Consider the following 17797-nt stretch of genomic DNA (forward strand, 5'->3'; position numbering starts at 1 on the left):
CCAACTTAGATGTCCTGAAACTCCGTCTCCCCTCCCCACATCTTTCATGTGAGTCCATCCCTGCCTGCGCCCTCAACACACACAGCAATCCGTAAAGTCATTTTAATTAACATGTGCTAAGTCGCTTCAGTCGTGTCCAACTCTTTGCGACCCCAGGGACCGTAGTCCGCCAGGCTCCTCTGTTTATGGGTTTCTCCCAGTGAGAATACTGAAGTGGGCTGCCATTTCCTTCTCCAAGGAATCTTCCCCACCCAGGGATTGAACCTGGGTCTCCTACATTGCAGGCAGCTTCTTTGCCAACTGAGCCAAATGCACAGTCACCAATCCCAAGTGATCCAGGTAGCTATCTTGTGTTTCCACCTTTACCATTGAAACAGTGGTGTAGGTGCCAGTGACCAGTCTTGTTGACACTGACTCATTTGGGAGAAAGAACGACTTCTCTCCAGCTCGGCCGGAAGGGAATCTTTGCTCTGGTATCCTCCTCTGCTGTATTTAATTCTCATTTTTTCAGCTTGCCTTAGCTGTTTTGATTTTTGTGTGCATCTGAGTGAAACATGTAATGGATTATTCATTCGTTCAGCATAGGACTTCTCATCAAAAGCAGTTTGCAGCACCATAAATAAAGGGAATAGTATTTGAAATGAGAGAAAAATCATGTCTCCATGTTAACTTTGGGGGTACTAAGACTTTTTTAATGCCTTTTTAAAAATTAAATGAAAATCAAGATCAAGTTATAAATCCTTGAAGGAACAGGGGTTTATAATTGAAATTCCAGCAGATTGTTTGCCAGGAAGTGTGAATAAACAGTTTTACTTTAGTTGTGCATTTTTGATTGATTGTTTTTAACTAGACAGTGTCAGAGGTGCCTATTATTCTGTTCTAACCCTGAAATACTAAGCTATTTATCTTTGGGGGTCAGGATGGGGAACTGAGCAACTTTTGGAAAATCCAGAAATAACTCTTTCTAAAACATTTTTAACATTAAATAGATTTGAACTAATAAGCTTTTTTATTTATTTTTAATATTTTCAGATAGCAAAATTACTCAGTGGGAAGACCCAAGACTGCAGAACCCAGCTATTACTGGTCCGGTCAGTATTCTAAAGTTCTGACTCTTCAGTATACTATTTTGGTTGCATCTAAGCACATATTTCTTGTATATTCCTGCCTACCTTGATACCAAGGGCCTGACTGGTGTCCTTGAGAAATTTAACATCACTCCCATCTCCTCCTCCCTGGAATTTCTGAGTGAGACATTGATTGCTGCATTTGCCTTTTCACAGGGCTTTCAGTATAAAGGAAGAGAACATGATTTACTAGTGGTAACAAAACTAAGCTTTCTCTTTCGTATTTTATAAGAGGGTAGATTAAAATACAGCAATCAAAATGTTCTCCCTTCCTTTTTATATGAAGCAAAACCTTGTCCTGGATTTGTAGAGTTTTGACATTTCCTGAGGCCACGGGTAGTATATGCATGCTAATAAATTTAAATTGGATTCTGAACCTCTTCCGGCTCTAAAAATCTGCAAAGGTTTGGGTGAGATTGTAGCTGAACTCCAGAGCTGGTAGAGTTAAGAATCCTTGTCTCTGCTGACCTACTAATAGTCCCCTCATGTGTGTTCATCAGGAAGATAGCCTACCTGTCACTCAGCAGTTAAGAAGTACCTGGTTTCAGACCCCTGGGTGTGGAGTCTGGAATAGGCCACAATGATTACAGGGAATGCACCAGTCTTTTGTCAGTGGTTATGTAAGTGTAAGGAGAGACTCTCTTTTTGTAGGAACTGTGCTGGAGTCAGCAGAAGATTACAAATTGGGGAATCTTTTAAAAACTAGAGGAGTTAAAGGAAGTAAAGTTTGTTACACTGAGTGCTGAGCTAAGAGACCAATAGGTGTATTTCAGATACCAGTTTTGGGGACTTCACTGGTGGCCCATTGTTTAAAACTTTGCCTTCCAGTGTGGGGAGCGCAGGTTCAGTCCCTGGTCGGGGAGCTGAGATCCCACATGGCTTCGAGACCAAACAACCAAAACATACAACAAATTCAATAAAGACTTTTAAAATGGTCCACATCAAAAAAATCTTTTTAATACTAATTTTGTGACTTTAATCTGATTCAGTTCAAATCACGTTTTGAATTCTATGTCCATTTGAAAATTTAGACGATAATACAGGGCAAATGCACGTTGATGCCTGACGTCCCTTTAGCTACTTGTTGGATTTGTTCAGCTGCTTTGCTGCTGGTTAATGCAAAATACCTAATAACACCTGTGTCAAAACAGACATCAGGTTCTCTCCATGTAGCTTAAAAACACCTACCTTACTGCCATGGGTTCCTTTTGATATATTCACAGTCACAATAAGTCAGAGTAGTATTTTCCCTTCTCCATCGTGAGAAGCAAGGTAAATTCAAGAAACGATGCTGTTTTTCAAGCAGCGGAGGACTTTTGACTTAATTCTGAAGCCTTTTCAAATATCTATCAATTATGATCATCTGTCTTCATGCAACATTGTTAGTTCTTATTCATTACTACTGGAAATTATTTAGCATCATAAATCCAGATAGATTTGCTGTGAGGAAAGATCTTTGTTTCTTTATTTTCTAATAAAAGAGACTTGTTTCCTCTTTTATTATAGGTAGTGGTATCTCTGTCAGTGAGAGCATGTGTATTTAGGTATCATCACCTTAGTGTAGATAAGTGATTTTTGTTTTAATTCAGTTCTAAATTTGGGGGAATTTCCACAATGAATTCTTTCTGTCCTTAGCTTATAAATTATTTAGAATAAACTTTTTAGTTTCTAAGAGTTTGGGAGGGTTTTTACCTTTTTCTTACTAATTATTGTCAGAGAATATTGTCTGTGGAATATTATTAGATATCTGAAACTTCTTTGGAGGCTTGACCATTTTTTGTTACTGTTCTTTTTGTGTTTGAAAAGAATGTATATTCTGTCTTTACTGGGTATAGAGTTCTTTATATGCCTGTTAGATCAAGTCTGTGGTGTTCAAAGTATACATTTCCATCATGACTTTCCCCGGCTTTTCAAGTGTAATTGAGTCAGTTGGGTCAGAATCTCTCATGATGATTGTGGCTTTGTCAGTCACTGAGTTCACTCTGCTTCACTAGTATTTGCTTAATATATCTTTTCTGTCTCTTCTTACTTTCTGTTGGACTGATAGAGTAGTCTTTATTTTCTCTTTCTATACTTGCTTGGAAGTTGTATTTTCTCTTTCTGTTCTTTCAGTGTTCACTTTAAAACTTTTAACCAACATACTTAATGTCAAAATTAATCACCCTCTCTCTCTCTCTTCCTGGATAATATACAACTTTGGGGAACTTTAGCGCTGTTCTTCTAAAAAGAAATGATGCAAATGAACTTACTTACAAAACAAAAACAGACTCCCAGACTTAGAGAAAAAACTAATGGTTGCCCAGGGGAAGATAGAGTTAGGGACATATACACACTGCAGTGTTTAAAATGGATAACCAGCTCGGACCTACTATATAGCACAGGGACCTCTGCTCAATGTTTTGTGGCAGACTGGAAGGGAGGAGAGTTTGGGGGGAACAGATACTTGTATATGTATGGCTGAGTCCCCGTGCTATTCACCTGGAGCTATCAAAGCTTTGTTAATCAGCTATACCTTAATATAAAATAAAATAAAAAATTTTAATGCTGTTCTTCCCAGTCCCACTTTCCATTGTTCGAGGGAATTTTAAAACTACTTTATCTTTAAACTTGCCAAATGAAAGTGAAAGTGAAAGTCACTCAGTCATGTCTGATTCTGCGACCCCATGGACTATACAGTCCATGGACTTCTCTACGCCAGAATACTGGAGTGGGTAGCTGTACCCTTCTTCAGGGTATCTTCCCAGCCCAGGGATCAAACCCAGGTCTCCTGCATTGCAGGCAGATTACCAGCTGAGCTACCAGGGAAGCGCCAAAAACTTGCCAGATAATTGTTAACATTTTCTTTTTTTTTTTTTTAAAGCTGTCAGTGCTTGTTTAATTTACTTACATATAATCAAATTTCTTTGTCTACCCTTGGTTCTTGCATTTACTTTTTCCCAGGTTTTCTCCTTAATGAAGTTTAACCTCTACTTCATGACTCTAAAACTGTCGCCTATAGATCAACAGCATCAGAACCATTCAGAAACTTATTAGAAATGCACATTTTGAGGTTCTAAACCAGACCTACTGAAAATCAGCAACTTTGGTGTGGGCCCTGCAGTCTGTATTTTAACACACCCCTGCAAGGATTCTGATACACACCCAAGTGTGAGAACCTCTGCTCTGCCAGCAATCTCAGTGAGCGTGTGAGAGAGAAGGGGCTTACCTGCCTGTCTGTCAAATGATAGTTTAGCTGACTATAGAATCCTTGGTCAATAGTTATTTTCCTTCAGTACTTTGGAGTTGTTGTTTTTTTTTTCTCTCTTCCAGCCTCCATAATAAGTTTGTTGTTAGTCTAATTGTCATTTTTTTGATGAGGAAATCTCCAGTGATTTTTAATTTTTCCCTGTCTTTAATTTTGTACAATTTTATTATCATGAATGTAAGTGTAGGTTTCTTTTTATGCATTCTACTTTGGGTTCATCGTAATTCTTCCTTATGGGGATTGCATCTTTCCTTTATCTGGGAAAGTTCCCCACAGTTAATTCCTTTGCATATTGTACTTTCCATTTTTATTATCTGTATCAGCAGCTCATATTAGGTATTTGATTCAGTTTCATATTCTGTCTTATTTCTGAGCTTGTCCATCTTCTGTCTGTCTTATTGCCATGTTGCGGGCTCAGCTCTCCCAGTGAATTACCTTTGAAGCTTTTTATCATCTACTCTGTATCAGTGCATTGTGTCAACATTTCAGTGACTGGGTTTAATTGCTGAAAGTTCTGCTTGATCTTTTTAAATTTGCTCGGCCCTTTTAGTTACTGTTATTCTGTCCTGTTCTTTCATTTATTTTTCTACCCATACTTTTAAATCATGCAGCTTTTAACTCATTCTTAGAATACTTAGTTCATAGCCTCTTTTATATTTATTCTCATCTCTGGTCTTAGTGGTTTTAAATCTCTCAATTGTCATGTCTATAGACTCTCCTCAGGGGTAGGTGATTGTCTAGTTCAGTGTATAATTTTTTGATTTTTAAGTGTGTGTGTACTCATCTTTTTTTTTTTTTATCTTATAGGTCTTTCATATGTCCTGAACTGTATTTCCTGTTAACTGTTTAGTTTATGTTTACGCACCCTTAGTTACTATAACTATGGGCCTGATACTCACTCTGGTGTATAGACATGGAGTCTTGAGTTTATTAGAGGTCTGGGTTTGCTTATTATTTTTCTCCCAGTTATGATCCTGGACAGAAGGTATGCTTCCTTGCAACTTCCCCAGGCCTGTGGGTGGAATTTTCTTGTCTGCTTCTCAGACGAGGGTCTTGTGCAGGGAGCCGTGTTCTGGGTCATACAGACTGTAGGCCATGTTCCATGTCCCCACATGAGGATTAAAAACTCAAGCCCAAGCACCAAGTCTGGGTCCAAACCCCAGTTTTCTAATTTTGAGTCTTTCTGCGTATCTGGTACCTAGAGTTTCTTTTTCCCAAGTTTTAAAAATGTCTGCATACTGGCAGAGAGGAGACCCTTCTGTGACATTACTGTGATTCAGTATGCTCTTGGTATGAGAGGCATCACCACTAAAGGCCCTGGAAACGTGAAGTGCTGTGCATACCTGCTTCTCTTAAGAACACTGTCTCATGCTTGTGTAACGCTTTGTACTTACTCAAGAACTTTATATAACCAACTGCTTTGAAACTCAGCAGTCAGGTCAGGGATGGTAGGGAAGAAGTTGTGATTCCCAGTTTCTCAGAAGCTACTTGTGTTGCTAAAAGTTAAAGTCTAGGTCAGAATCCAGGCTGGAGCCTCAGCTCTCCTGACCCCATCCTCTTCTCTGTCAGGCCCGGGCCCTTCTCTGCCAGGAGCCCCAATGTCAGCAGTGGACAATGATGGCATGCAGATGCTTAGAACCCACTTAGACAGTGTCAGGTTTTCATTTTCTTCAAAAAAGAAAGCTTATTTAATAGAGGGCGGCTTTAATCAACAGATACATTCATTTTTTAAATACCCTTATTTAAAAGTTATGTTGTGTGTAAGAAAATAAGATGCCAGATTTTCACAAGAGAATAAATAGTTTGGCCTGTCCAATACAAAAAACGTAATTCTCTTCAGAGGCTGCAGTGAATGGATGTCTTTATCCTGGTACGTTGTTGGAATCCTTTTAGAAGAAGGATATAAAAAGCCATTGTAAGAACGACCCCTAGAGAGAAAATATGAGTATTAGAGAAGGAGGAAGATTTCTTAGCTTTCATGCATCATCTCCTCAGAAGGAGAAAGGCTAGAAATATCTCAGCACTGATTTCCACCCACAGCTAGTCAGCAGCTCGCAGATTATAAGCCAGACAGGGGCGGAGGTACCATGGGCTGAGGGCAACGCTTTGAAATACATTCCTTGGGAAACTTGTCATTTAAGACTGTCAGACTTGCATACACAGTGATGAATGTTCAAGCCTTTTCCCAGTGTTTTCAGATGAGGAAACAAAAAATAATTGCTGGGAATGACATTTGGGGAAATGGAAGAGCCTTACAATTTGACTAGTTGAGTCCTTCCACTTCACTGTGCAAGAATTCGAGATTAGAGAGGTTATATGACAGAGCTAGCTGGCAGGGAATCTGTCCTACAAATCTGGGCTTCTGAAGCTGGCGTGAAACCATAAAAGGAAATCTTTTTTTTCCAGCTTAATTGTCTTCTATCACAGTTAATCATACCTGAGAACCTCAGACAAATACCTTTCCTTTTTGACACTTCGCTTTCTTTGGGATCTCACTGTTCCTGTCGTGGCTTGTTCCGTCCTGTCACTCTCATTTCTGCTCAGGTTTCTCTTTCCTGTGCCACCTTCCCCAACCATCTCATGTAAGAGGAATTCTGTCATTTTCCTGCCTTGCATTTAGTTATTGTATTCATTTAGTTTTTATTGCCCGTTGCTCACAGTAGCTTCTAAAAAAGCTGTAGAGCAAAAAGCATGATAATGTCTTTATTGGCTTAGTTCAGACCATTGTATCCATTTCCTTGTGCTGGTGGTTGTCCAGACAGTGATAAAACCTCTACCTTTTCTGGAAGCGGAATTCATACATTATTTCATCAGACTGTCCAAAATAAATATGATATATAGTCATGTCTAATGTTCAGTGGAGAAGCAAACAAAGACTGGCTTAAAAACTAAAAACGAAGAACAAACCATAGGTAGTATAGATGGTCTTTTTTTTAATTGAAGTATAGTCAATCTGCAGTATTGTGCCAGTCTCCACCATACAGCAGTGATGCAGTTATATACATACTGAGTGTATGTACAACTATGTATATATAGTTACATATATATTAAACTATGTATGATTTATACCAGGATATCGTGCTATACAGTAGGACTTCGTTGTTTATCGTTTCTAAGTGTAACAGTTTGCATCTCCCAACCCCAACCTCTAGTCCGTCTCTCTGCCTCTCCCCCTTGACAGCCAGTTGTCTTCAGAATGCTCTTAAGACACATAAATGTAATGTCTTTTGCTCTTGAATTACAAAGCAGAATACTGACATGATCACTGTTTTCTGTGACAGCAGTTACTTGTTTTTGTTTTGGCCTAGTTATTATCTGTGTGATCATGTCTTAAAGCAGTATGAAGGGAAGAAACTCTTGCTCTTCATTTCCTCTCTTTCTGGTCAGGAATAAGTGTGGCTGAAGCATGAAGTTTGGAGTCTGGAAACCCTTTGCAAAAGATTAGTATATTTCATTAGTGTAGCCCAAAATGATACCAGCAGAAGTATTCTTGCCCAGACTCACACTATGCTCCAGAAAGCAATGAGTTGTTCTGAGTGTAAGGCTGTCACAGTTTTGTCTGTGTGTGTGCAAAAGCCAGTCCTTTCTGCTTCAGAAAAAGAATTGTAAGCTTTTTCAACAGCTTGAAGTCAGGGCTCTCAGATACTGTAAGCTACCTGACAACATAACAAGTAAGGAATATTTATTTGAATGACGGTATAAAAATGTTACTGCTTTACCTGAAGAGATCCCAGAGCTTATGAATAATGTTAGCTCAGTTACTGAGCTCACTCCTGAGGGATCATCCCTCTGCTCCTTAGACACAGCCTTCCAGATTTAAAGAGATCCTTGCCCACGACCACTGAATAATCAGCTCCTAAAATGAGGATGTTTCCAGCGTGCTATCTACTCAGTTTTTTATTCCTTGACAAGAGAATCAGTTCACTTGCCTTTCTGCTGTTAACTTTTTCTCCCAAAGATTGTTAAAGCTCAGTTAGTCTTTTCTGAATGACAGTGCAGCTCATTTGGAGTTAAAATGTGTGTTAAAATATATGATAGCCAATAACTTATCTAAACTACAATCAATAAAAATATTACAATGCACCTTGATGCATATTCAGACAAAAGTCACATGGAAAGTCTATTTAGTTTATGTATAATATCTCTAAGTGATTTCTTGAACATCCGTATTGTTTTCAGGGGTGAAAGCCTCATTCAGTGCTGAATAATCTTAATCATTTCTAAAACTTTCCATATGGTGTGTAGACATTATGTAAATTTCAATGATTATATGGAGAGTGACAATTTTAAGGTTCATGATTCATGAAATTTTCTGAATGTTGGCTTCATGTACATAAAATTTCAACTGTATTGTTCATATTGTCTATATTTATACATTTGTCTTCCAGGCTGTTCCTTACTCCAGAGAATTTAAGCAGAAATATGACTACTTTAGGAAGAAATTAAAGAAACCTGTGAGTACATGTCTTCCAAAAATGCTGCCTTAGTCATTTGTAAGTTACCAAAATTACTTCAGTGAGAACTTGTTTCTTACTTTTATGTCTGTATCGAAAATGCTACTTTCCTTTTTTCACTGCACTTTAATCCACCTGGATCTTCAATCTGAATTTTCTTTTTAACAGAAATGGTAAGTCAATATTAACTTAGTATTATTGTGTCGGCCAAAAAGTTCCTTTGGGTGTTTCCATATCATCTTGCGGAAAAACCTTTGGCCAACCCAAAACATATTAAATAACCTGAAGATAATTTCTCATGTAATACATAAAAAGATGGAAATGATTTCATGAGATATAAAATAATTCAGGACCAAGGGAAAAAAATTGGAGAAGCCTATGCAGTTGCTTAGGTTACCCTATTTAATAAAACCTCAGTCCTAATTATAAAAATGTTCAAGTGTGTCCATTTAAATTCCAAAGTATAGTTTTAATTTTGATATGCAAGACATAAATATAATTTATAATATTTGGCATATTAAGACCAAATGTCATTTTCAGAGTAAAAATTCTCACTGGGAAAGCCATTAAGATTCTGGCAAAACCAAGAGACCTTGTAAGGTTTTTTGCAGGCATTGTTTTAAATTACAATATTACATTTCCTACTGACATATCTCCCCAGATCCTTAACACTGGGTCTTCCATTTCACTCTGGTCTCACCTGTCTGGTGAGGATTTCCCGGTCTGCTCCTCAGTTGTGCCTTCACTCTTTCTGGGGTGTTTTCACACTGGTCACTGTTGATTGGCTTCTGCTCACTGGGAAAAGGGGTGTGTCTCCCACAGCTCAGATCTCCCCGTCTGCCTGCACTTCCTGCCCACCCCCCCAGCCCACTCCACTCCCCCAGCCCACTCTACCCCTGCCTCTGCTGTGGATGATGCACTGGGGACGCAGAGATGCCTGGGACCCAGCCTCCACCTCAGGGAGCTCCCACTGCAGGTTCTGTTCTCTTTTCCATCACCCTGAATCGCGGAGCTCCTGGCAACTCCGTCTTAGAATGACTCAGATTTGAACCCCTGGAATTCCCATGTTTCTTTGTGAGTCACCTGCATTTCTTCTGAGGATAAGTGATAACTGAGGGGCCCACCCTGTCTCACTCTGTAGCACTTGCCCTCTGCGGTACCTTCTGCCTGGACACTGACTCTGCAAATCCATGATCATAAGAGAGCTGACCCTGGGCCTATTTGCCAGGAAGCAGTTATTCTCATCTTCAGTCAAGTGCCTTTTAGTTTTCACATTTATCATCAAATAGCTGTGGCCTTTGGTCTGATCATCAGGGTCTGCCCACCCCAACCCTGGCAACAGAATTAGCTTCTAAGCATCATGGACCCACGCCTGCAGCTGGAGCCCCTACCAGGGCTCACAGTCATCCCAGCCTGGCTAGGTGGGGGTTGTCTATGGGTTTTAATCATCTGGACCGAAGTCCGTTTCTTGGACTGAAACAATATAGAGAGCTGACCGTGTTTCAGTTGCCAGCAGGTGGATAAGGGCCCCGCAGTTGCTCATAAAAGCAGGACAGGACAATTTGTCTTTACTCAGCATAGTTTCTTCCACAGCACGTGTTGCTGACTCAGTCTGACAGCTGCTCATGGATGCTGTGTGTCTCCTCCTGATGTAGCGAGGCTTTCTGTCTGTGAAGAAAAATCTAGAAAGAGCAGAGTCCCAATTGGAACCATTCATCCCTGATTATTCGAAGGATTCCATCATTTCTGCTCTTTGCTGTTTTTCTGTTAGGAAGTCAGGTGTATTTTTACTCTCTGACTGTGTGTCGGTTTTATTTGTTTTTTTCTTTAATTTTTTAGGCTGATATTCCAAATAGGTTTGAAATGAAACTTCACAGAAATAATATATTTGAAGAGTCCTATCGGAGAATCATGTCTGTGAAAAGACCAGATGTCCTGAAAGCGAGGCTGTGGATTGAGTTTGAGTCAGAGAAAGGTCTGGACTACGGGGGCGTGGCCAGAGAGTGGTTCTTCCTACTGTCCAAGGAGATGTTCAACCCTTACTACGGCCTCTTCGAGTACTCGGCAACGTAAGTGTCTGGAGTGCATTCAGAATGTGTCCCCCCACGGAGACAGGTTTATTCTTCATGAATGTAAACTTGATGAGAGAGTGGGCTTTTCTGGTAGTTCAGCTGGTAAAGGATCTGCCTGCAATGCAGGAGACCCTGGTTCCATTCCTGGGTCGGGAAGATCCCCTGGAGATGGAATAGGCTGCCCACTCAAGTATTCTTGGCCTTCCCTGGTGGCTCAGATGGTAAAGAATCTGTCTGCAATGTGGGAGACCTGGGTTGGGAAGATCCGCTGGAGGAGGGCATGGCAACCCACTCCAGTATTCTTGCCTGGAGAATCCCATGGACAGAGGAGCCTGGCGGGCTACAGTCCATGGAGCTGCAGAGTTGGACATGACCGAGCAACAGAGCGCACAGTGAGAGAGCAAGCAGCTCGCTCACTGGAGGTGAAGGAACACTGCTGACCTCAGCCCCTCCCTCCCGCCTCCCTCCTTGAACAGACTCTAACTCCACTTGGTGAAATACAGTGCACTGTGAACACCTAAAAATAATTCTTCTCTTGTCTCTTGGGTTCATGTAATTGAAATTGAAAACGTGTTGGGTACTTATGGTAAGGAACAGAGAACTTTTCATTTGTTATGTTAATTCAGAGGAATTTGTCACTGTCAGAATTCAGAAGGTCGTTGTTAATAGGAATAGTTTCTGACATTATACTGCTTAAAAGGAAATTGAGGACCCGTCCCTTAGGATCAGAGGACTGTCCTGGGCCTGCAGGGCAAGGCCCAGCCTTCCCCTTGCCTTAGGATTTCATCACTGCCGGGCATGAAGGCTAAGGCAGTCAGTGGCTTTCTCGGGAATCAAGCCATGGCTGCTTAGAAGGCCACCGTTTCCCCCTCCAGGCTGCAGCTTCCCCAAAGCTTCAGGCTGGGCCCAGTCCCTCAGTAGGAGAGTCGTTGACTTTGAGAAGCAGCCTGCGCTCTCTGGGGCCAAGACTTCTGCCGCGCCTTCCTCCTGGTGCCGGTCTCCTGAGGGCTGTTTGGAGAGGGCAGCCTCAGTGGTCTGGCCAAGAGTTTCCCATTTTGTAAAACTGACACAAGCCATGAAAATGGAGAGGATCAGAGACCACATCCACACCTCACCCACATCCCAGCGTGGCACCCAGAGGAGTCCGGCTGCAGAGCCTGTGAAAAGCACTGATGCTCGTGACTGTGAGACCAGACGGCAAACCAGTGCACGTCCGCACTCTAAGGCTCCTGCAGTCGGGGCAGCCTGTGTGAGAGAGAAGGGGCTTACCTGCCTGTCTGTCAAATGATAGTTTAGCTGACTATAGAATCCTTGGTCAATAGTTATTTTCCTTCAGTACTTTGGAGTTGTTGTTTTTTTTTTTTTTTTCTCTCTTCCAGCCTCCATAATAAGTTTGTTGTCAGTCTAATTGTCATTTTTTTGATGAGGAAATCTCCAGTGATTTTTAATTTTTCCCTGTCTTTAATTTTGTACAATTTTATTATCATGAATGTAAGTGTAGGTTTCTTTATATGCATTCTACTTTGGGTTCATCGTAATTCTTCCTTATGGGGATTGCATCTTTCCTTTATCTGGGAAAGTTCCCCACAGTTATTCCTTTGCATATTGTACTTTCCATTTTTATTATCTGTATCAGCAGCTCATATTAGGTATTTGATTCAGTTTCATATTCTGTCTTATTTCTGAGCTTGTCCATCTTCTGTCTGTCTTATTGCCATGTTGCGGGCTCAGCTCTCCCAGTGAATTACCTTTGAAGCTTTTTATCATCTACTCTGTATCAGTGCATTGTGTCAACATTTCAGTGACTGGGTTTAATTGCTGAAAGTTCTGCTTGATCTTTTTAAATTTGCTCGGCCCTTTTAGTTACTGTTATTCTGTCCTGTTCTTTCATTTATTTTTCTACCCATACTTTTAAATCATGCAGCTTTTAACTCATTCTTAGAATACTTAGTTCATAGCCTCTTTTATATTTATTCTCATCTCTGGTCTTAGTGGTTTTAAATCTCTCAATTGTCATGTCTATAGACTCTCCTCAGGGGTAGGTGATTGTCTAGTTCAGTGTATAATTTTTTGATTTTTAAGTTTGCCAGGGGCCGTTCAGGGCGGAGTGCTGGCCAGACGGGCCAGGGGTTGGGCCCCAAGGAAAAACCTTAACCCCCAAACCGGAAGCTTCTGGAAGGAATTAACCCTCTTACATAAACCCTCATGTGGCTGGGAGTCTGCGTCCAGCCCCTGTGGTCTGTGGTGTTTCTCATCTTCCAGAGGTACTTGGCCGAACCGTATGAAACTGACGTTTCTGTCAATCAGCACAGCCAGATATCCACAGTTCCTTATGGTTTAACTTAACAGGGCATGTTCACCGGCTCTAGTAGATCTCTGTCCTTGGTCATGGAAAGAGGCTAAATAAACTCTGTTCTCTAGCTTTTACTCCTTATCTGTCAGGTACAGGATGTTACAGGTACACTATGAAAGCCTGTTGACAGGTGGAAACAGAAAATTCAAACGCTTGCATTTCTTTTGTTGTTGTTCAGTCGCTAAGTCGTGTCCAACTCCTTGCAGTCCCATGGACTGCAGCATGCCAGGCCCCCCTGTCCTGCACTGTCTCCCGGACTTCGCTCAAATTCATGTCCATTGAGTCAGTGATGCTATCTTAACTGTTTCATCCTCTGTCACCCACTTCTCCTTTTGGCTTCAGTCTTTCCCATCATCAGAGTCTTTTCCATTCAGTTGGCTCTTTGCATCAGGTAGCCAAAGTATTGGAGTATCAGTCCTTCCAGTGACTATTCAGGGTTGATTTCCTTTAGGACCGATTGATTTGATTGCATTTCTTTTTTCTCTCTTCCTCCCCAAAAGGGACAACTACACACTTCAGATCAATCCCAATTCAGGCCTCTGTAATGAAGATCATTTGTCCTATTTCACTTTTATTGGTAGAGTTGCTGGACTGGCAGTGTTTCACGGGAAACTTCTAGATGGTAAGTTATTAAAAAAGTGTTGAATTAATAAAAATAGGACACTGTTCTCTGTGTTCTTTCATGAGGTGTCTTATTCACATCATAGAGTTTAAGCAGAAGAGCTTCACTGGTTCTCTGTAAATCGATAGATTCTTTTTTTAATGCTTTGCCCATAACAAAGGTGCTTCTTAAGGCCGTGATACCCTCGGACGGAGCAGACACGCAGCATGTTGGTGTCAGCCCCCTAGCCCCGTCTCTGGCCTCACCTTCTTCCCTCCCCAGACACCGGAGAGCTTTGAGCCTCATCTTAGGGCCACACTGAGCTGGAGGGAGCAGGAGCTGCTGCCGGGGGTGGGTGCCTGGGGAGACCGAGGGCGGGCTGAGGACGGGGACTGAAGGTGGAGGGGGCCGAGGTTTCCACGTCCTGTGGAGAGGCGTGTGGTGCAGGCCGGCCGGGCATGGGTGCACTGCCGTCACCCCACTCAGCGCCCGCTCACCCCCGGGAGACCGCACAGGCTCCTCCACGGCCTCCCGCGCTCCCTTCTCACCCCGCCCTCCTCTCCCCACCTGCCTGCCCGGCGGGGGGGGGGGGGGGGGGGGCGGGCGCCCTTGCTGCTGTCCTGGCGAGCCCCCGCCTTGCCCCCCGCTGGGAGTGCCTTTCTCGCCCTGTGCACACGCCCCGTTTGTGCTGCAGGTTCCCGCCTCTGCTTGAAGCTGCTCGGTCATCTCGCAGCAGCCTTTCTGGCCTCCGCACTCCGCCGGGCCGTCCCTGTTAGGGTTAGGGTGCTTCCCCATCCGCTCCGCAGCCCCGTGCACACCAGGCCCGTGTCTGACTACAGAGGGGCCTCGCTGTCTCTCCTGGTCCCTCATGGGGCACATGAAAGCGGGTTAGTTTTTAGTTCGTGCTCTGGTGCACAGCATCGTCAAAGATTTGAAACTAACCCAGTTTTCCCCACACTTTAGGTTTCTTCATTCGACCGTTTTATAAAATGATGCTGGGAAAGCAGATAACTCTGAACGACATGGAATCTGTGGTGAGTAAATACGAGTTACTCTGGTGGACATCACAAGCCGCTTGTGCTTTATAGAAAGGGAGTTGAGACCGTGGGGTAATCATAGCGATTTTTATAGGCACCCTCGTTCAGTATGAGCAGCAGGGAACATTTAGTTGTTTAAGAGGTTAACTGATCTCCATTACTTTTTAAATAAGCAAGTCATTGTTCACATTTGCTAGAGTCACAGTAGTTGTGGTAGACACACCCACAGCTCAGTTATCTCTGCTTACCCAGGACTAGATTGACCAAGTTAAATCCAAGGGTCATCTGGAAACCTCATCATTGCCCGTGTTTTCCATTGAAATCACTAATACTGAACAGGTTACAGGTTTGTCTGCCATCTCTTTGTTTTCCAACCTAAAACAATGGCAGGGGACCAGGCCAAACAGTAGATAAGGGAAAGATATTTGATGTCACCCTAGACAGGGAAGAAGGGCTGCAGTGTAGGAGAAGAATGAAAAAGTAAACAGTAATTGCTGACTTTTGATTTGGGTTTTCATGTTGCATTTAACTTGCTCATTTTTAATCTAGGCTGACCCTTTCAAAGTTGAAAGGATTTTCTGTAAAAGCAAAATCCGATGCTCTTTTCCCAGTATCCTTTGCTTCTGTTTTTCTTTTAATTTACCTGCGACCCCACCGCTCACCTCCATGGGAGTGGGAACCAGAGGGAGTGCTTCCCTGGGGCCACCAGGAAGCATCTTCCTTCCCTCAGCCTTGCCGCCACGTTGACTGCTGGTGTTGTGGAGCTGGGTCCGTGAGCCGTGTGCGTGTGGCTCATGACACAGCCTCTGGGTGTGGCAGGAGGGCCGAGGCCAGTGTGCACACGAGGCCACTCAGCGGTTTTCCTGTGGGCCCGGAGCTCTGCGTACCCACGGTGCCCATCTCAAGCTTCTCTTCAGCTCTCACCTCTAGCCTAAGCTGTATGCTTGTGACTGTGCAGTGAGGGAGCTGGGAGTGCAGAGGCTTCTCTTCAAGTCTAAATCGCTTTTATCCCCCATGGGGATAGTAGGCACCCACATTCTTTTTCCTTCTTGGAGCCCAGGCTCTGGGGCCCGTGTTCTGAGTTTTGTTCCCAGTGACTTGCAGAGAGTGATAAAAGCCCAGGAAGGGACACAGCTTGAAACCACGGGTGTCTAATTAGGACTCTCTCTGTCCCTCCTACTTTCCTCTGATATTGTCGCTCTTTAGAGATGGGGAGTGTACTGAGCTCTACAGGCTCAGTTGTGTGATTTCCTGACTGCCTTGCAGAGCGGGCCAGTTCGTTTTCACAGAGGATGGAATCCAACCACAAACCTCAGCAGGGGAGAGTAGGGTGGGGTGGGGCTGCAAACATGATGTTAGTAACTAATGCATTTCTTGAGATTCTGAATGGAATTACACTTCGAGGACAGAATCATTTAAAGAAGTCAAAGGAGTGTTTTGAAAAAAATATTTTAATTTTTGTGTCAATTTTATAGGATAGCGAATATTACAACTCTTTGAAATGGATCCTAGAAAATGACCCAACTGAACTGGACCTTATGTTCTGCATTGATGAAGAGAACTTTGGGCAGGTATGTGTTGTAGGTGGCCACCCGCACTCACTCACCCTTGACTTTCAGAGTCTTTGCTTCTGCACAGGCTGTACCACAACTTTGCTGGACAATTAAAAACAACCGCCAGGAGCTTTAGGTGTTCATTATCATCTCATTGTATCACCAGCACCTTATTGTCATGCCAGGAAGCTAATCCCAATTACAGCTGCCTCTCTTCCTGCAAAAGAGAAGTTGCTCAGTCGTGTCCAACTCTTTGTGACCCCATGGACTGTAGCCTACCAGGCTCTGTCCATGGGATTTTCCAGGCAAGAATACTGGAGTGGGTTGCCATTTCCTTCTCCAGGGGATCTTCCCGACCCCGGGATTGAACCCAGGTGTCCCGCATTGCAGGCAGATGCTTTACTGTCAGAACCACCAGGGAAGCCAAAGAATTTCTCTTCCTGCAAAGTTAGAGAAATTCTAAGGCCTCTGGGCCATGAAGTAGTACCTACTTCTCATCTAAAGTAGATTTGAATGTGAATGTTGGTTTCGTGGTTTTAAAATTTAGGTATAGTGTCAGTGTTTACTTAGTGATGTAAATATGTGACCAAGAGTAGGTGATGTCTGGGGAACCTTGATTTTTTTCCCTCTGCTTTGATAGTTCCCTTGTCGTGATGAAATTTCTCTTTGAGGGCTCAGCAGGCTCAGGGTTTTCTGACCTTGCTTGGCACCTGTACTGTCCTTGTGATTCAGTTAAGTTCTTGTCTGACTCTCTGCAGCCCCATGGACTGCAGTACACCAGGCCTCCCTGTCCTTCACCATCTCCCAAAGCGTGCTCAAACTTATGTCCATTGAGTCGGTGATGCCATCCAACCATCTTGTCCTCTCATCCCCTTCTCCTCCTGCCTTCAATCTTTCCCAGCATCAGGGTCTTTTCAGATGAGTCAGTTCTTCACGTCAGGTGGCCAGAGTATTGGAGTTTCAGCTTCAGCATCAGTCCTTCCAATGAACATTCAGGACTGATTTCATTTAGGAGTGACCGATTGGATCTCCTTGCAGTCCAAGGGACTCTCAAGAGTCTTCTACAACACTACAGTTCAAAAGCACCAATTCTTCAGCACTCAGCCTTCTTTATGGTCCAACTGTCATATCCGTACAGCACTACTGAAAAAACCATAGCTCAGGCTGTGTTAACTGTAAAAATTAATTTCAAAGATAAAAATTGCCTGCTTGGAATTCTCATCATCACCCTGAAGTTGTGTAGGGATGTGTTATCTCTGATTTGTTTGTCCCCTGTGATAACACTGGTTGGGGGCGGGTAGGTGGGCAGGGAGGGCCTTCTCAAGGTGTTATCCAGCCCTGGGTCCTGTCCTTTCA

The 17797-nt window shown here is 42.9% G+C and overlaps 1 protein-coding gene across 9 annotated transcripts in view; it reads left to right on the forward strand.

The window, feature by feature from the left end:
- NEDD4L (NEDD4 like E3 ubiquitin protein ligase) overlaps window positions 1-17797 on the forward strand; it is a 365586-nt gene that overhangs the window by 321587 nt on the left and 26202 nt on the right. For all 9 annotated transcript variants that reach the window (XM_061131047.1, XM_061131038.1, XM_061131046.1 and 6 more), the window contains 6 exons: window positions 1033-1091; window positions 8760-8825; window positions 10665-10894; window positions 13751-13872; window positions 14815-14885; window positions 16364-16459. In XM_061131047.1, coding sequence (XP_060987030.1) covers window positions 1033-1091; window positions 8760-8825; window positions 10665-10894; window positions 13751-13872; window positions 14815-14885; window positions 16364-16459 — 644 coding nt within the window. The remainder of the gene's footprint in view (window positions 1-1032; window positions 1092-8759; window positions 8826-10664; window positions 10895-13750; window positions 13873-14814; window positions 14886-16363; window positions 16460-17797) is intronic.

Source organism: Dama dama, chromosome 27, assembly GCF_033118175.1.
Source record: "Dama dama isolate Ldn47 chromosome 27, ASM3311817v1, whole genome shotgun sequence".
In the NCBI taxonomy this organism is placed as follows: domain Eukaryota; kingdom Metazoa; phylum Chordata; class Mammalia; order Artiodactyla; family Cervidae; genus Dama; species Dama dama.